Source organism: Apodemus sylvaticus, chromosome 5, assembly GCF_947179515.1.
Source record: "Apodemus sylvaticus chromosome 5, mApoSyl1.1, whole genome shotgun sequence".
Taxonomy (NCBI): Eukaryota; Metazoa; Chordata; class Mammalia; order Rodentia; family Muridae; genus Apodemus; species Apodemus sylvaticus.
In genome coordinates this window covers 113,464,358-113,483,685 of record NC_067476.1, presented here as the reverse complement: position 1 = coordinate 113,483,685, position 19,328 = coordinate 113,464,358, and the positions used below count along the sequence as shown (strand labels likewise).

General features: G+C 51.8%; 1 protein-coding gene across 1 annotated transcript; it reads left to right on the top strand.

The window, feature by feature from the left end:
- Positions 1-5,068: 5,068 nt before the first annotated feature.
- On the top strand, positions 5,069-17,950 carry Slc4a11 (solute carrier family 4 member 11). Its single transcript, XM_052183643.1, has 20 exons — positions 5,069-5,238; positions 6,505-6,567; positions 9,463-9,627; positions 9,736-9,785; positions 10,038-10,269; positions 10,356-10,437; positions 10,833-10,956; positions 13,876-14,079; positions 14,153-14,246; positions 14,344-14,469; positions 14,548-14,661; positions 14,740-14,872; positions 15,098-15,171; positions 15,779-16,037; positions 16,219-16,325; positions 16,412-16,580; positions 16,670-16,843; positions 17,004-17,199; positions 17,310-17,479; positions 17,588-17,950. Exons 2-20 carry the CDS (start codon positions 6,522-6,524, stop codon positions 17,655-17,657), a joined length of 2,589 nt encoding a protein of 862 aa, XP_052039603.1. The 5' UTR covers positions 5,069-5,238; positions 6,505-6,521; the 3' UTR covers positions 17,658-17,950.
- Positions 17,951-19,328: the final 1,378 nt, after the last annotated feature.

The following is a 19,328-nucleotide window of genomic DNA, read 5'->3' as shown; positions in this document are numbered from 1 at the left end:
GAATGGGAAAGAATATAATCAAAATATATTGTTTGAAATTCTAAGAAAATAAAGTCCTAGGGATTGATTGATTGACTGATTGATTGATTTTTAATCTACCAACTGGAGAAATGGTTTCGTTTCAGGACCTCAGTTTGATCCCCAGAACTCAATTTAAAAAAAAAAAGTTGCGGGGCAGTGGTGGTGCATGCCTTTAATCCCAGCACTTGGGAGGCAGAGGCAGGCAGATTTTTGAGATTGAGACCAGCCTGGTCTACAGAGTGAGTTCCAGGACAGCCAGGGCTATACAGAGAAACCCTGTCTTGAAACATCCTCCCCCCCCCAAAAAAAAAGTTAACCAGGTAATGGTAGCGCTTGCCTTTTTCCCAGCACTAAAGAGGCAGAGGCAGGCAGATTTCTGTGAGTTAAGGCCAGCCTGGTGTACAGAGTGAGTTCCAGGACAGCTAGGGCTACACAGAGAAACCCTGTCTCTCAAAACAAAACAAGACAAAACAAATCTGGGGCTGAAGAGATGGCTTTTCAGCCACCTAGCATACTAGAGAGAGATGACTCTGGGGTTTAGAGCACTGACTCCTCCAAAGAACCTGGCTTTTATTCCCACCACCCACATAGTAGTTCACAACCATCTATACCTCCAGTTCCAGGAGATCCATCCAATACCTCCTTTTGGCCTCCACATGCACCAGCCACACAAGAGGTACACAGATATACATGAAGGCAAAACATTCAAACACATAAAAAGTAAAATGTAAATCTGGGTATGGTAGCACGTTTATAATAGCGGCACTTGGAGATGGGACCAGGTAAGTCCTCCGAGGCTCACTGACCAGCTAGCCTAGCCAACTTGGCAAGTTCCAGGTGCTAAGAGACTGGGGGGGGGGGGGGGGGAGGGGCTGGCGGCGAAGCAAATGACAGGAACTTGACAGAGGAAGGTTGTCTTCTGGTCTGCACACACATGCATGCACCTAAGTACAGGCACATACACATTCCAGAATAATTCTCAGGCTTGGGATGCACCTTAATAGGTAGAGTACTAGCCCAGCATACAAGAAGCCCTGTGTCCTATCCTCAGTGCATAAACTGGGCACAGTGGCACACACTTGTAATCCCAGCACTGGGTGGCAGTAGAAGCAGGCAGACCAGGATTTCAAGGTTTTTCTAACAGCACAGAGTTTTAAACCAATCTGGGTTATGTGAGTCCCAGTCTCAAAACATAAATGGTAATGGCTATAGAGAGAGCTCAAGGTGGTTTGATTTGGTTTGGTTTGATTTGGTTTGGTTTGGTTTGGTTTTTTCCAAACAGGGTTTCTCTGTGAAGCCCTGGCTGTCCTCGAACTCACTTTGTAGACCAAACTGGCCTCGAACTCAGAAATCTACCTGCCTCTGCCTCCCAAGTGCTGGGATTAAAGGCGTGTGCCACCACTGCCCAGCCAGCTCAGTGGTTAAGCGGACTTATTACTCTTGCAAAGGACCTAGGTTCTATTCCTAGCCCCCATATCATGGCTTACAAGCATCCATAACTCCAATTCCAGGGGACCCAACTCTCTTCTCTGACACCAGTCACCAACATGGTAAACAGATATACATGGTGGCCATATACAGTAAATATAGAAATTATGTACATTAAAATTAGCCAGACATGGTGGCACACGCCTTTATCCCATCACTTGAGAGGCAGAGGCAGGCAGATTTCTGAGTTTGAGGCCAGTCTGGTCTACAGAGTGAGTTCCAGGATACCCAGGGCTATACAGAGAAACCCTGTCTCAAAACAACAAAAAAGTTTGAGGACAGTCTCGGTAGATAGCAAGTTCCAACCTGCCTGTGTCCCTCATAATTCACCCTAACACGCACGCGCGCACACACACACACGCGCGCGCGCGCGCGCACACACACACACACACACACACCAGAAACTGACCAAAGGCTGTGTGCTGTGTGGTTCCTCTGTGCAGGAGTGTACCAGGGAAGTCTATTTGACAATCTCCTTTTTTTCTTTAAAATATACTTATCCAGGAGGAGGCACAGGGCTGCTGCTCTGGGTTGGTGGTGGTAAAACATAGAACAACCAAAAAGCCGTTTTGAAGGAACAGTTGGTGACAAGACAAGACAATGACTGGTCAGATAGAGCCAAGGGAATGACTTGGGGGTAAAAGTGGAAAAAGCCAAACTGGAAAAAAACCCAGTGTTCTGAAGCAATGCCAAAAATGTCTCATTCTCCAAAACTCTGAAGAAAAATGTGTTTATCAACAGATTATTCTCCTTTCCTGCTCCAAGGCCTCTGAATGGCTAAACTGATCAGCTTAAAGCAAAAAGTGCATGAGGCTCAAAGATTTTATTTCATATTATTGAGTATAAATCTGCAAAGCAGGAAAGAACTAAGCGGACAGTTCCGAGTGTGCATCTCCTTTACAAGGCAGTGACAGCCGCATTTCCTGTATCAGTAAAGAAATTGAAGTTTTTCCCTCTCTTTTTTGTATCTTGAGAAATTACATCTCTGAAATTTCATGCCTGGGTGAATGTTCAAATAATAGAAAAATAAGGACAACAGGAAACAGGAAAGATGGCTTGATAAGGAAAACTGTTTCAGTCTGAGACTAAATCTTCATGGAATTTTCTAACTAGAGACTCATTTCTTGGGTCTGGGGAGACAGATGGGTCAGTCTGAGGAATGAGAAGGCTTAGGGGCTGGAAGGGCTCACATCAAACCTCCCGAGGTGACAGTCCCGGCAGGAACATCCCCTGGGGCAGGAGGTATGGGATGACTCCAGGGACAGGCTGCAGCCACTTCCACAGGTCACCGAGGTGATTCTCTTTGCTGAATGGGAGGGAGGCTGCCAGAAACGGAAAGTGGGCAGGCGCAGTGCTGGTCGGACGGCTACGTGGACACACTCCAGGTGCAAACTCAAGCTCTGCTTTGAAAAAGAGACCCTTAGGCAGGCAGTGGTGGCACACACCTTTAATGCCAGCACTAGAGAGGTGGAGGCAGGTAGATTTCTGAGTTTGAGGCCAACCTGGTCTACAGAGTGAGTTCCAGGACAGCCAGGGCTACACAGAGAAACCCTGTCTCGAAAAACTGATTGATAAATAAATAAATAAATAAATAAATAAATAAATAAATAAATAAATAAAAAAGCAACACTTGTTGCTGGATTTGAAGTGGATGCAGTCAGGTGACTTTCTGCTTTGAAGGAGCTGGGTGCCTTGGGACAACTCAATGGAGTTTATCTTTTCCCTTCCCTCTTATGCGGGTTCCAGGAATTGACCGCAAGTCACCAAGGTTTGCATGGTAAGCGCCTTTACCCACTGAGCCACTTGAAGACCACCCCCCTTTTTATTATTATTAAAGCTCTTTATTTGGGGAGGAACACATGTCCCGTGGGTCATGTGGAAGGTTAAGGGTAGAGGAAAGCTTTCAGGCAAGTGTCTCTACCTGCTGAGCCATCTCATCAGCCCTTCCCTTTCTACACACACCATTTTAAAAGTTCTTAACGTTTTTGGGGTATTTTTAGATCTATCTATCTATCTAGATTATCTATCTATGTATCTATCTATCTAGATTATCTATCTATCTATTTATTTGGTGTTTTTCGAGACAGGGTTTCTCTGTGTAGCCCTGACTGTCCTGGAACTCACTCTGTAGACCAGGCTGGCCTTGAACTCAGAAATCCACCTACCTCTGCCTCCCAAGTGCTGGGATTAAAGGCGTGCGCCACCACTGCCCTATTTAGGGTAGGCGGATCTTAAAGGTACTTGGACAGTCTCTAGGCAATGCCTGGAACGGGAGGGGAGGTATGTGTAGGCGGGGTCCCTGAGCCTGCCTACTCTTGTCCCCACCCAGGGAAGCAAAGGAAGGAGGACTTCTGTGTCTGTTTGCCCTTTCTGCCTCTGGCCTGCACAGCACGGGGCAGGTGGGAAAATGAAGGAACTGTCCCTTAAACACTGCCTAAAGGGCTGAGGAAAGAAAGGTCACTCTCAGTTTCTCTGAGACAGGCAGTGGTGCAGGAGTCCATAGACTGGGTGAGGTGGGGGTACTCTGGGCTCCTTACTCCTCAGTACGGAGACGGTTGGGGAAGTTGTTCCTTAAGTCTCCAGAGATTTTCTGGAATGGGGGAGGGTTGGACCAACAAGGTATTGGGGTGCTGCTAGGAAGCGATGCAAAAGACAAAACGCTCACAGATTGTGAGAGACTGAGGTGAAAGAATGATCTGGACCCTGAATCTCCCGTCCTGCCTGGGTCTTCAGCTTTCCTGAACCTTCCCCCTGCAACTCCACGAGCCTGCATCGGGCTGGGATTCTAACTAGAAGATTCTAAGAGCTAGGTGGAACAACATGGCACGTAACCTGTTTACCCCAACAAAGGCAGCGTGCGGCTCTCTGAGTCATCAGGATACTTAGAGATGGGAGGGATCCTGGAAAAGCGCGCGAGCGTGTGTGTGTGTGTGTGTGTGTGTGTGTGTGTGTGTGTGTGTGTGTGTGAGAGAGAGAGAGAGAGAGAGAGAGAGAGAGAGAGAGACGTCAGGACCCTCCATACTTTCAATCCGACGCCAACCTGGCTCATCATGCCTATTTATATACAAATTCCCGCTACACTCCAAATGCCTGCCCAGGTCACCCACCCGCCATCACGGTTGAGCAACAGTGGAGAGAACTAGGTGGAAGCTATCGCGGAGTGGGAAGGAGAGGCTGGGGAATAGTACTTTGCTTAAGTGTGTGCTCCAAGGACAATAGGAGGCTCAAGATCTGTAGAATCACTTACTAGGAAGCCACTGGGGGTTGGGATGGGGTTGAGGAAAGAGGTGCTCATGGCACTTCTCTGAACTCAAGCTCTCCTGAGACCCGGCCACTTCCTAACCTAGGAGAGGGATGCGGAACCGAGGGCGGGTGAACACGCGCGAGCGTGGGCGGCTTAGGGCACTAGCCCACGGGCAAGTGCAGAAAAAGGCTTGGGCGGGGGTTGGGGACCGCCCTGGCGGTCTCGGGGGCGTGGCGAGGGCGAAGGGGCGCGGCAAGGGCGGGTTGGGGGCAACTCAGCAGCCCGAGGGCGTGGCTGGCAGTGGCGCTCTGCTAAGGTGGGGGCGGAGTTCCTCCAAGCTTTTAAAGCAGGCGCGCCCCTACCCTCGGGGCTTCGGTGAGTGGCCCTGCACTGTTCCGAAACTTCGTAGTCCCTCCCAGGCCGGCACCCCACGACTCTTAGGCCTGCGCACGCGAGCCGCCGCGGATCCGGAACAGACTTCGCTGGTGAGGGCGCGACTTCGGCTGGAAGCGGCCTCACGCCGCACGGTTAGGAGCCTGGCGCGGCTCGCAGGAGTGTCACCGGCTCCGGCTGCGAGCCCGCCGGGAACGGCGGGAGTCCTGATTGAGAAGCCCGGGCCATGGCCACGCCAGGCGTGTATGCCAGCGCCTGCCTCTCAGGCCTGGGTGGGCGAGAGGCTGTGCGGGCTTCGCGCCTCCGGAGGGGTTCGATCGAAAGAGATCCGAATGCCAGTGCGCGCGCGCGCCAAGGGGCGGCCGGGGACACCGCGGGCATCCGATTGTCGGTGTTTGTTCTGTGTTGGCCGTCTTGACACACCCTCAGCAATTGAACTAAAGATGAAACGTAACCGGCGGAGGGGAGGGGAGGGAGCTCGGAAATGGGCTGGGTGGCGCTTCGGTGTCCTCAGCACCAGATTGCGTGCGGCTGCCTAGAGTTACGATCCACCAGAGCAGGGGTGTATCCAACCACTCACCTGCACGTGGGTGTGGTCTGTTCCCCTTCGCTACCACCCCGAGTGCCTCCAAATCCTGCCCATCCACTCAGTCTCAGTGGCTGCAAGTGTGGACTATATCCTTTCCTCGTACAGGCCCCTCCCCACCCCGTGCGTCCTTGCACAAACGTCCCAGATAGTACCTCCAATCTCAGTGTGTTCTGCATACCCACTCTATCCCTTCTTTCTGAGCCTATGGCTCCTTCTTTCCGGCATCTCAGGACACAGTGCAACCCTGGGGTAGAGGCAGTTGCTGGGTTGCCCTAGGCCATTGAAGAGACGGAAAGAACTGCATCTGAAATGGGCATGTGTGGCCCCTGGCAACCAGGGCAGATCTGAGGAGAGGCTCATGGACACACCCCCACCTCAAAGTGCTGGGCGAGGCTGGACTGGATCCAGGGAGGAGGCGATTTCCAGTTGCCTTCCTTCAGAGCTAGATGGGGTCAGAGACGCTTGGGTTTTAAAGAGCTGAGTACTGATGAGCTGAGTGCGTCATTTAGTGATGACGTGACCTGAGAAAGAGCTCTTCACTTCCCTTGCACTCACAGAAAGCTCATAGTAGATGGACTAAGGGATTTAGCACCCTAGAGTAAGGATGGTGTCCCCAGGCACTGCAGGCTCCCCTTCATAGTACTGTGACACACACACACACACACACCCGCCTCTTAGGAGTCAGCAGGTATGGGGTGTGAGTTAAGGCACAGGAGCTGTCCAGGGCTGGTCCACAGGCTTGGTGACTATTCTTTGGTTTCTCTTGTAGAAAACTGTCCTTGGGCCATGTCACAGCATGAGCACTCTCAGGACTCCCGTGAATACTTCTCAGGTGTGTATCTAGAAGATCTGGGGAACTCAGCCCGTGTACCTACCAATGAACGCATGGCAGAGCCGCTTGTAGGGAGCCCGGTGCTGGAGTGGTTAGCTCCCACCTGTCCAGAGGCCGGGTGGCTGGCCAAGTAGGCCGCTGATGAGACTGACCAAAGGCAAGCAACCCGGGCTGCTGAGGTCCTGGGAGGGCAGATGGCTACCACTACCGCCTGCAGTTGTCTCCCGCGGCTGACTGACCCAGGGCCCGCGTATCTGGCCAGCTTAGGCTACATGCTATGTACACCTTGACTATTCATCCTCATTCGGTTCTGGAGAGAGAGGCTGCAGTTGTCTCTGCTTCAGCTAGCTAACTCCTTCCCTGCACTTGGCTCCATGATGCTTTGTTTCTTTGTTTTGTTTCGTTTGATTTTGTTTGAGAAAAAGGAAAGGAAAAAAAAACCTCATGTGGCCTAGGCTGGCCTCAAACTTCCTGTGTAGCCAAATATGATCTTGAATTTCCAATTATATCCAAATATTAAGATCACAAGCTTGTGCCGCTAAACCAGGTTTACAGGGCACTGGGGCTTGAACTCTGGGTTTCATACGTGTTAGGCGCATATTCCACACATTGGGTTGCACCCCTAGCTTTCCCGTGTTGTTTAGTAGCGCAGCATTTAGGTATCCTGAGGATGTGGGTTTTTTTTTTTTTTTTTTTACCCAGGGTGTGAGGGCTCTTTGTGTCGGGCTGGTAGCTGGCAGGTTAGGTTTATGGCCGTGCTGCTTGGAACAGTGTGTCAGGAGACGTAAGAGGTTTGAGAGCCAAGACGAAGAAAAGGTAGGGCCCAGGAAGAGAAGGGTGCAGCAGCCTGGGAGTCCGGCTGCTGGAGGAGCCGAGTGGATTTACCTAATTATTTAGGCAGGGTCTAGCCTAGGCTAGTCTCTAAATCACTATGTAACTAAGGATAACTTTGAACATCTGAACCTCTTACCTACTCAAGCCTGTGCTACCTGGCTCCCCTCCTAGCCCAAGTAGTTTTAAATAAGGCAGGCCCACATTAAGGAGGGTGCTTGCCATGTCTTCCACAATAAAGGCAGGGGTGGAGGGATTCTTTTGGCTCAGTGATTCTCCAGGCATGCGGGTGGGGTGATCACCAGGACCTGAGTGCAGGACATCGAGGTACAAGGCCCACGGTGTTCAGAGGAAGCTAAAGGGCAGAGGTGGAAATGAGTCAGGGTGAGTCACTGTCTGGCAGGTATGGGCATGCCACTGTCCTGTCCCTGTCCCTGTCCCTGTGCAGGTGTTTGCCAGTCATTAGTGGGGTCTGCATTACAACAGCCTCTTTCCTAAAAGTGCCCACAGATGTGGAGCTATACAGCCATGAGGTTCTGACTGGGCTGGAAAAGAGAACTCTAGGAAGAGGGAGTCAAATGAGTCTGCAGGTGACCCTGGAGGAGAGAGGCCCTCTCCTGGCTTACAGGACAAGAGTGGGCATGCTATGGCTCTAGCTGTCTGGCCCAAGGAGAAATGCTGATAGTCTGACTGACCAGAGGCACCAAGTCCTAGGGAAGGACTAACAGGCTGGCTCAGGCTGTAATTTTTCCAGGGCTACAGGGAAAAGGGACATTTTCATATTATATAGAACGCTCCCTGCTGCATCTTGGAAAGGGTGCTCCAGGAGCCGACTAAGGAAGCCTTCCATCTCCCTCTGTTTCACAGGCTTTCTTGCCTCTTGGGTCTTACTTGAAGGCTGAACCGAGTCTCAGTCTTGATGTTCTGCCCTCAGTCTTACCTGCCCTCCCTGGGAGGAGGGCTCGCTCTAAGTCATGCACCAATGAGGCAAGGGAGGTGGGGGGGGGGGGGGTCGGTCGTTTGGATCTTCAATAGATTTACCTCCCTGGGGTTCCCAGCCTGAGAAAGCTAGAAGAAGACAGTCTTTTTTTATATTTGTTTTCATACACACACACACACACACACACACACACACACACACACACACGCATGCACACAGAGCCAATATAATTCGAGCTTGTGTCTGTGTAAATGCATATGTATACAAGGCCAGAGGAGGGTGTCAGCTCCCTTGGAGTACAGTTAGGAGCGTTGTGAGCTGCCCAGCATCGGTGCTGCATGTGATCTGAATTCCTGTCCTTACGATTAAGCAGCCCGTGCTTATCTTAACCGCTGAGCCGTCTCACCAGCCCAACTTTTTTATATTTTGAAATAGAGTCACACTAAAGCCCAGGTTGGCCTGGAACTCATGTAATCCTCATGCTTCAGCCTCTTGAGTGAGGCTGAGGAATGAGCCTCTTGCATAAAGTGGTTTTTTTTTTTTTTTTTTTTTTTTGGCTTTTTGCTTTTGTTTTTTCTTAGACTGGGCCTAATTGTGTAGCCCAGGCTAGCCTTTAACGCTTCATGTTCCTGCCTCAGCCTCCTGAGCTTTACATTATAGGCATGTGCTGGCCTGTGACTCTGTATGTAGACCAGGCTGGCCTTGAACTCATACAGATCCACTTGCCCCTGCCTCCCAAGTGCTGGGATTAAAGTCACGCGCCATCTCTGCCCAGCTTTGCCTCTGCTTACTAAATGCTAGGGTTAAATGTGCCACCCAACCTGACCTAACATTACTGTTTTTAAGCTGAAGGGTCAGAATAGTACAGAGCCCTCGTTCTTAAAGTTGAAAGGGTTAAGAAATATCGCCCAGCAGGGGCTCAGTTCTGTGAGCCAGCTCCCACACTCAGAGTAGGGCTAGGCAGGACCAGCCATTCTGTCTCCCTAAACCAAAGCTCCCTCCTTGACTCGGGGGACACCTCTTACCATCAGGGGGTGTACTCAAGATGGAGCATGGGTATTCCTGCCTTCGGCTGAGAGCCCCTTCTTATGATAGCATTGATAGAGGGTCTCTCCTGTTAACAGCTGACACTCTGGGATACTCCAAGAACAACATGGATGATAACCCTGAAGTCCCAGAAGACAGCCTGGGGGATGAGGTCTTTGATACTGTCAACTCCTCCATTGTGTCTGGGGAGAGCATCCAGTTTTTTGTCAATGTCAACCTTGAAGTACAGCCCTCCAAATCTGGTATGGAAATGGTAGATGCCCCCCCATCCCCAAACCCCCAACCCCTGCTCTGCTGAGGAGCCCTGAGATGATGGGACATCATACTGAGCTCTCTTCTCACTCCTTTAGACATAGAAGCTGCGACAGGTGGCTGTGTGCTCTTACATACCTCCCGCAAGGTGAGACCCTCCCTCCCGGGCTGTGCTGGGTCTCCAGTCGGGCTTCAAGAGATCTGGTATATCTGCTATGTTGTCCCCATATTCCCGGGCATTCCTAAGCAGGGGTCTTAAGCCAGCCCTAGCCTGAGCTTTCTCTCCTGGATATGGTTCCTGGTGGGCAGCGATATTCATAGACCGCCGTGGAGGGCAGGTAGGGACAATCAGGACAAGGGTCTAACAGCCTGTGTGGTTCTGTACCTGGGGTCCCTACAGTATCTGAAATTAAAGAACTTCGAGGAAGAGGTGCGTGCACACCGGGACCTGGATGGCTTCCTGGCACAGGCCAGCATCATCCTGAATGAGACAGCTACCTCACTGGATGATGTGCTCCGAACTATGCTAAACCGCTTTGCCCAGGACCCCAACCATGCAGAACCTGACTGTGACCTGGACCTGCTCATGGCCAAGCTCTTTACAGATGCTGGAGCCCCCATGGAGAGCAAAGGTTAGGCCGGCTGCCTGCCCTGCCACGCGAGTGACTGGTTTGGCTGCGGCACCTGACTCTCCCGTATCCTTCTCTCTGTCCTCAAGTCCACCTGCTGTCAGACACCATCCAGGGAGTCACCGCCACTGTCAGAGGGGTGCAGTACGAGCAGTCATGGCTCTGCATCATGTGAGTTGCCATCCTACAACCACCCTGCCTGGGCCCCTGTTATCCAGAGCTAGCCCAGGTGTCTCATGTCTCTGGAGAAACTGGCCTTCACATGCAACTGTGACGGCATCTCCAATGTGGGAAAACAGAATGCGAGTCCTCTGTCCCATCTGATCCTCTATTTTAATGTGTCTGGGTGCTATGTGTACACCATATGCATGCCACGGATGCCAGAGTTCCTGGTGCGTTGTAAGCTGCCGTGTGGGTCCGGGGAAATGAACTCTGCTCCTTTGTAAGAGCAGCCAGTGCTTCTTACTGCTAAGCTGTCTCTCTAGCTTTCCCCTGGTAACCTCTGTCACAGGCTTGGCAGGGTGACTCCTGAGGGTGGTGTCCTCTGTCTCTTCTCTCCTGAGCAGCTGTACCCTGAAGGCCCTGCAGAAGCGGCACGTGTGCATCAGCCGCCTGGTCCGACCACAGAACTGGGGAGAGAACTCCTGTGAGGTCCGCTTTGTCATCCTGGTGCTGGCCCCACCCAAGATGGTGAGTTTCATTGCTACAGGCCACCTTATACCTGCTTTTCCGGTCCGCTTGACTTGTATTAGGGATGTTCTTGCAAAGTCCCTATCGCATCAGAATTTTCCTGGAAATACCTAAAAGGTTGGCTTTCCTACTGAAAAGAAATGCTTTTTACGATTACGAATTCAGGTGGCTGGCAGTGTAGGCTGGTGGCAAGGCCAGTGCTCGGCGTGTTCAAGGCCCTGGATTCAAGTCCCAGTATAATGACTATATGCACCAGCCTTCCTCCTTTAGGGTATGCTGGACAAGGACCTTCGCTCCATGGACCCTGCCTTTGTTGGGGTTGAAAGTGGTCCCGTCTGAGAGTTCTCCCAATAAGGAAAAGGTTTAAAATCCTGAATGGGGACCCATAAGCCCCCCTTCCCCTCCCCAAAGCCACAGGCAGGCCTTAGTACTTAAACTTTGATTAGCTTCTGCTCTGTTCCCCCTGCTGGGGATGGACCTCAGGGCCCTCACGTAGCTGGGCAGTGCTCTGTCACCAACCCACACCTCTACCCTTGTTAGTTATTTTGAAACAGCCTGGAGGCTGGCCCTGAACGCCACATCCTCCTGACTTCCCAGTCCCGGCCTTCTCCCAGGGCATCCACTTTTCTTTCTTTTCTTTTTTTTTAATTTGTTAAAAAATTATTTATATGCATTGGTGTTTCATCTGCACTCATATCTTTTTGAGGGTGACACATCCCCTGGAACTGTAGTCACAGACAGTCATGAGCCATATGGGTGCTTGGATTGAACCCAGGTCCCCTCAAAGAACAGCAGTGCCCTTAACTGCTAAGCTATCTCTCCATCCCCAACAGCATCCACTTTTTTTTGTTTGTTTTTTCGAGACAGGGTTTCTCTGTGTAACCTTGGCTGTCCTGGAACTCACTCTGTAGACCAGGCTGGCCTCGAACTCAGAAATCGCCTGCCTCTGCCTCCCGAGTGCTGGGATTAAAGGAGTGCTGGGATTAAAGGAGTGCTGGGATTAAAGGAGTGCTGGGATTAAAGGAGTGCTGGGATTAAAGGAGTGCTGGGATTAAAGGAGTGCTGGGATTAAAGGAGTGCTGGGATTAAAGGAGTGCTGGGATTAAAGGAGTGCTGGGATTAAAGGAGTGCTGGGATTAAAGGCGTGTGCCACCACCGCCCGGCCACTTTTTTTTTTAAAGATTTATTTTATTTTATATGTATGAGTACAATGTCACTCTCTTCAGAGACACCAGAAGAGAGCATCAGATCCCATTACAGATGATTGTAAGCCACCATGTGGTTGTTGGGATTTGAACTCAGGACCTCTAGAAGTGCATTCAGTGCTCCTAACCGCTGAGCATTCTCCAGCCCCCAATCCACTTTTCATTAGCTTTTTGATGACTCTGCCTGACTCAGGTGCAGACTGCCTTCTCTGGATTTTCTGGGTACCAGGCATAGGAGGACTGCTCTGCTGTCCTATAGATGTGCTGTCTGTATTCCTGTGCTAGAAGAGAGCGCCTCCTGAGTTAGAGGGGGTGGCGCTGACAGTGTGGCCAGAACAATCACCTTGAGGAGGTCAGGCTGCACCCACCATAGACACGCAGTAGGCACAGCCCAGACTGTGGCTCAGAGTCTGTCTGAGGGGCCTTCTGGGACCTGAGCGAGGGCACAAGCTGTCACGGTGCTGAATAACTCAGAGAGTCAGCCTGAAGGAGGGAAGATGTACTTCGGGCTTGGGGCTTCACCCCGTGGCTGGCTGGGGGCAGATCTTGATGGCAGGAGCTGTTCTAGGGGAATGGAGCAGGTACCCTCATGGCAACCAAGAAGCCGGCTCTGGCTCTGTGGCAGCGGGTTGGCATCGCATATGTGATGCTCTGATTTTGATCCCCAGTACCTCACAAAAAGTGGGGGGAGGGTCCTGGGACAGGATACACCCTTCTAAGGAGTACTTCCCAATAACCTGCTGCCTCAGCCCACGCCCACATTGTCATTTCCACTGCTTCTCAGGAATGCCATGACTTTGTAACTGTGTCAGGGTGTGATTGCATGATAAGGTCAGCCCCCAGAACCCTGTTTATGCCCCCCAATGACTACACCAATCAGCTGGGGGCTGGCCTCGAACTCAGAAATCTACCTGCCTCTGCCTCCCAAGTGCTGGGACTAAAGGCGTGTGCCACCACCGCCCAGCTTCAATACATTGCGTCTTTAAGGGATGTTTGGTACCCAGACCTTAACACTTGGTCTTGTCAGGTAAGATAATAAGGTCTGATGGGCCTGGCCCCCTTTCAGAGTCAGACAAACCAGAAGATGCACAGGCCTGCTGAGATATGGCTAGGGAAGGGTTAAGCATCATGTGACTTCTTGCCGGTGCTCAATCCTTCTTCTTGCTAGGACAATGCTAGTGTCTGAGTTATAAGAAAATACTAAGCGGGCTGGGCTCAGAGGTTAAGAGCACTGACTGCTCTCCCGAAGGTACTGAGTTCAAATCCCAGCAACCACATGGTGGCTCACAACCAACCACAATGAGATCTGATGCCCTCTTCTGGTGTGTCTGAAGACAGCTACAGTGTACTTGCATATACTAAATAATAAATCTTTAAAAGGAAAAAAGAAAAAGAAAATACTTTGCAAGGCATGGTGGCTCACTGCCTGCAATCCCAACACTTAGGTAGCCAAGGTACGGAGAATGCCATAGTTCTAGACCAGCCTGGTCTACAGAGTGTGAGCCTATCTCAAACAAACAAAAAGGAAAGACCACCACCGGATCCATGGTGGTTCTGGGGACCTGCTGGCCTAGGGGAAACAGTGGCAAGGTGCATTCGTGCCTGAGCTTACAGAACCCACGGCCAGCTGCCTGTGCCTGACCACACTTGGCAAAGGCAGAGTTTCCTCCGCTGCGGGAGCTGGAGCTGTACCTATACCATCCTCTGCCCCCAGAAAAGCACCAAGACTGCAATGGAGGTGGCACGCACATTTGCCACCATGTTCTCAGACATCACCTTCCGCCAGAAGCTCCTCAAGACCCGCACAGAAGAAGAATTCAAGGAGGCTTTGGTGCATCAGAGACAGCTACTCACCATGATGATGCCCAGAGCGGCAGGGCACAGCATGAGCTCCCTCCACACTCACAGACACCCTCAGGTACAGGAGAGAGGTGGCATGGTGGGAGGGGCATGGGCCAGCCAGGGCTAACTCATTCTCTCTTTTCTCCCAGCCCCCAAAATGCAAGGATTTTTTCCCTTTTGGAAAAGGCATTTGGATGGACATCACGCGCAGGTTCCCTGTGTTCCCGCTGGACTTTACCGATGGTATGTGGTGCCCAGCCAGAGCTCAGCTTTTCAGATCACGAGGCCACGTATGCCTGCTGGACATCCTCGGCAAATGCTGGCTGTCTTGCTTTCCTAGGCATCATTGGGAAAGGCAAGAGCGTGGGCAAATACGTCACCACCACACTCTTCCTCTACTTCGCCTGCCTCCTACCGACCATTGCTTTTGGATCCCTCAACGATGAGAACACAAACGGGGCCATCGGTGAGGGGCTGGGCGTGGCAGGGATGTAACAGGCAGGACGCTGGGCAGTGGTGACCTCTGACCTTACCACCTCTACAGATGTGCAGAAGACCATAGCCGGACAGAGCATAGGAGGCCTCCTGTATGCACTGTTCTCTGGACAGCCCCTGGTGATACTGTTGACAACCGCGCCCCTGGCCATCTATACCCAGGGTACAGTGGGGTTGAAATGGGAAATGGTCCTGGAACCCACCTCAGCCCTGACTGACCATCCTACCCTGTTGTATACAGTGATTCGAGTCATCTGTGATGACTACAACCTGGACTTCAATGCCTTCTATGCGTGGACAGGCCTGTGGAACAGTTTCTTCCTTGCACTTTATGCCTTCCTCAACCTCAGCCTGCTTATGAATCTCTTTAAAAGGTGACTGGTCCTGGGCTACAGGGTCCAGAGGTGTGGGTCAGCCTCATGCCAAAGCCCTATATATAACTCAGGATCCTGTGTTCTCTGTGAGGCAAAGTGGGCTTATTAGGAGTGCCCCACTGGGGAGCGTTCTTTCATGGGGATGGTCTATGCAGGGGTTCAGGGAAGCCTTCTCTTCAATAATTTACCCATACACACATCTTGAGGCAATTCATTTCTTTGCAGGTCAACAGAGGAAATCATTGCTCTGTTCATTTCCATCACATTTGTGCTGGATGCTGTCAAGGGCATGGTCAAAAGTGAGTACACATCAGGTGTGGCATGCATGCCTTTAATCCCCTCATTTGGGAAGCAGAGGTTGGAGGATCTCTGAGTTTTCGGACAGCTAAGGCTGTCAAAAAAACAAAACAAACCAAAACAACAAAACAAAAACAAAAACACGTGAGTATGTGCCCAGAAGACGGAGCTCTCAGCTGTGGCCTGCTGGGGCAGAGGAGAAGGTATCAAGCTAAGGTTGTTCTTCCTTCCCATGGTACAGATGCTGTACGAGCTGTGGCTGGCACAGAGCTGTAGCTCTTTATGTTGCTGGTGGGGAATAGCTTCTCCAGGAAAAAACAGATATGGGGCAGAAGTGCAGGGCCAGGCATGATGGGTATCAGGCTCAGCAGAGACTTGGGAGACAGAAGATAGGTGGACAAGTGATGGCTCCTGGTTGACTGGGAAGGGCAGAGCCCTCTCCTATTCCTTCTGTCTCCCCTTAGAAGCCCTCTCTCCCTTTATGGCCCCTCCCCTTCCCTTCAGCATCCCGACTTCCCTTGGGACACCCCTCCATCCTATATCTGTAAAGAAGCTAAGCTACAGCCTCCCAGATATCAGATGGCTTAGGCCTGTTGACCTGTCCCACAGTCTTCTGGAAGTACTACTATGGTTACCACTACCACACAAAAAGGACTTCCTCCTTGGTGAGCCTGTTGGGCATTGGCAGAAGCCCCAACAGCAGTCTCCACACTGCACTCAACACCAGCCTCTTGGCCAGCCCCATAGAGATGGCCACAGACAGCGGCCCGAGCAGCATACACTCCGGCCAGGCCACAGCGGTCCTCAGCCTCCTCATCATGCTGGGCACACTCTGGCTGGGCTACACCCTCTACCAGTTCAAGAAAAGGTAAGGGGATACCTTTGATCCCAGTACTTAGGGGCCAGAGGCAGGAAGATCTTGATTGAAGCCAGCCTAAGCTATATAGACTCTAGTTCAAGACCTCCTCAAAAGAAACGAGGAGGCTCACGGGGTGGGGTAAGGGCCAGCCCGCCCCAGGCATGCTGACACGCCCACCCGTCCTCTCCAGCCCCTACCTGCACCCGTGTGTGCGTGAAACCCTGTCTGACTGTGCCCTGCCTATCGCCGTGCTCTCCTTCTCCCTCATCAGCTCCTATGGCTTCCAGGAAATCGAGAGTGAGTTGGGATGGGATGGATGAGCTGGGAGTGGTGGGTAGCATTGCTCCCTGGGAACTGTGGTCCAAGCCTGTCCCCTGTTGCAGTGAGCAAGTTCAGGTACAACCCCAGCGAGAGCCTTTTTGAGGTGGCACAGATCCACTCCCTGTCCTTCAAGGCCATCAGCAGCGCCATGGGTCTTGGTTTCCTGCTCTCCCTGCTTTTCTTCATTGAGCAGAACCTGGTGGCTGCCCTGGTCAATGCGCCAGAGAACAGGTACTGAGGGCTGTGGGAGGGCGGGGGCAGGTACCAGACTACTTCTGACAGCCAACAGGACTGTCTCCGTGTGTGCCTACCTACCTCAGGCTGGTGAAGGGCACTGCCTATCACTGGGACCTCCTGCTACTTGCCATCATCAATATGGGGCTGTCTCTGTTTGGGCTACCCTGGATCCACGCCGCCTACCCCCACTCACCTCTGCATGTACGGGCACTGGCCTTAGTGGAAGAACGCGTGGAGAATGGGCACATTTATGAAACGTGAGTATGAATGGTCTCTAGAGTCCCAAGGATCTGAAGGTCAGAGGGGGACAACCTTAGCCTGCAGGTAACCTAGGGAAGGATGTGGTTTAGAGACGGGCTCAGAGGCAAGGCAGCCCCAGCTATACCCACATGTAGCCCTTGCTCTGGGCCACCACAGGATTGTGAATGTTAAGGAGACTCGGCTGACGGCGCTGGGTGCCAGTGTCCTGGTGGGTCTGTCCCTGCTGCTGCTACCATTCCCTCTGCAGTGGATCCCCAAGCCTGTGCTCTACGGCCTCTTCCTCTACATCGCGCTCACCTCCCTGGACGGCAACCAGCTCTTCTCGCGTGTGGCCCTGCTGCTCAAGGAGCAGGTGGGTGCCTGGACCAGGGTGGGGTTGGGGGGTAGGGGTTGAAGTTGGGGGGGGGTGTGGGAACATCACCATCCCTCACTGCCTGCCTGCCTGGTTGCTGATGCCCACAGACATCATACCCACCCACCCACTACATCCGGAGAGTGCCCCAGAGGAAGATCCACTACTTCACAGGCCTGCAGATCCTGCAGCTGCTACTGCTCTGCGCCTTTGGCATGAGCTCCCTGCCCTACATGAAGATGGTCTTTCCCCTCATCATGATTGCCATGATTCCAATCCGGTATGTCGAGGCTGGGCAGCCGGCAGGAGGGCTCGGCCCAGGGCTGGGCTCGGTGGGTGCCTGCTATAACCCCCCACCACTCAGTTTACCTCTCCCTCTACTCTGTAGTTACAATCTGCTACCCCGAATCATTGAGGCCAAGTACCTGGATGTCATGGACGCTGAGCAAAGGCCCTGACCTGCACCGCCCTCCCCATCCTTCAGGCCTGCAGCTCTGTGGCACCATATGGGGAATATGAGCTGGCTGTGGCCATCCTCATTGCTGCTGCCTTGTGGCCCTTGGCAGTGTGGTTTTCAGAGGTGTGTCCTCCTCACTCCATTTAGTTTGGGGTCAGAAACACTGTGGGGGTGGGGCTGAGAAGAGTGGATATTCTTTTGATAAAAGAGTTGATGCCCAGGAGAGAGCCCATTTCCTTGATTGTATAAGGAACTCAATTGTGCACATTAGTGAATAAAAGTCTTGTTTCTATACTTTAACATGTGGCCATCCTCCAGACCTGGAGGAAGAGTGATCAAACCCACTGCGGGGCGAATAAAAGGGACCACTGTGGAGTACCTCTCTACACTGTCACCCTGCTGAGAGGCCACTGCAAGGCATCCGTCCTGGGAACAAAGACCCAGAGGAGACGGTTTGGGTAGAGCAAGGTGCTGTGTGGTATATGAAGAAAGTAGCTGTGGGATATGGCTAGGCGTGAGGGCGGGAGTGCAGGGGGCTAGGCCTGAGGGCAGGAGTGCCCTGCACAGCCCACTGATACGATTTGGAGAACTGGATGTTGACTGTTGTCCAGTTCCAGTGAGTTTCTGAACCCTCCTGCCTCTGGTCATTCCTCTGTCTCTGGAACACACCTGTTGGCAAGTCTTGACAAAAACCAGAAGAATACCCAAGTGGATGGAGACTGTAGTAACCTGTGGCAGTAAACGCATGTGGGTTAGCACCTAAGAGTCACTTGCTTCTCCACTGGTACCTCTGACTTCCCTAGTCACAAGTTATCTAAGTTCACCATGCCAGATATGAATTTCCTCCCTGCAAAGCAGGCCTCCCGTCCAACCAGAAAGTTGGACACTTGTGCACTATATCCAGCAATGCATCTTACCTGGCACTTCCATCACGAAGCAGCAGGATCAGCAGCTGAGCACAGGCTCTCTCTTCTGAGCAGCCTTGGCAACAGCTGCTGACACTATAGGAACCCATTCTCAGGGAGGGGACACTTCCAGTCCAGTCCTCGCCTTATTTTTCCAATCAACCAAGGCAACCTCTTCTGCAATAGGGTCTTGCCATTAAGTTCTGGAAGACAATCAGCAACCGTGGCAAAAGCCTTTTTTGTTTTAGGGGCCTCAAGGGTCCCTGTGGGTTACCCACTCCTAGCACTGGGATTCCCAATTAATGGCTTCCAGGAGTGTCTGGTTTTGCCTTTCATGTGCTCTATTTTTAGACACAGGTAATTGTAAACCTTTTCTAGTCACCTTGTAATTATGTCTTATCCAACCATACAGTTCCCCACCCAAATTCCACACCCGACCTTCGCACCCTTCATGAACTAATTTCCCATGTGGCTTCTTTTGATACACTCACATCTCTTCAGTAACAAACCCTTTATTCCGATGATGGACAGGACAATGTTGGCAAATTGCCAATGCATGTATGTGTTGTCACCTCCACAAGTGGGCACTGGCTCAACTATGAACAGTAGACAAACCAGGGATGTAGATGCAGCACTTGGTGTTAGTTTTCTGACTTGATCTGAACCCTGATCTGGTTCCCAGTACCACAAAATAAAAAGTAAATGGCAGATAATACTACAGAGAAAACAGAAGATGCCTCCATACTAGGGCACCAGTCCTGCACAGT

Bases quoted from the DNA above. Each gene is read 5' to 3' on its own strand.
- Slc4a11 (XM_052183643.1), top strand. From the start codon at position 6,522: ATGTCACAGCATGAGCACTCTCAGGACTCCCGTGAATACTTCTCAG. The intron at 14,080-14,152 runs GTACAGGAGAGA...CTTTTCTCCCAG, and splicing joins ACACTCACAGACACCCTCAG to CCCCCAAAATGCAAGGATTT. The intron at 16,844-17,003 runs GTGAGTATGAAT...GGGCCACCACAG, and splicing joins AATGGGCACATTTATGAAAC to GATTGTGAATGTTAAGGAGA.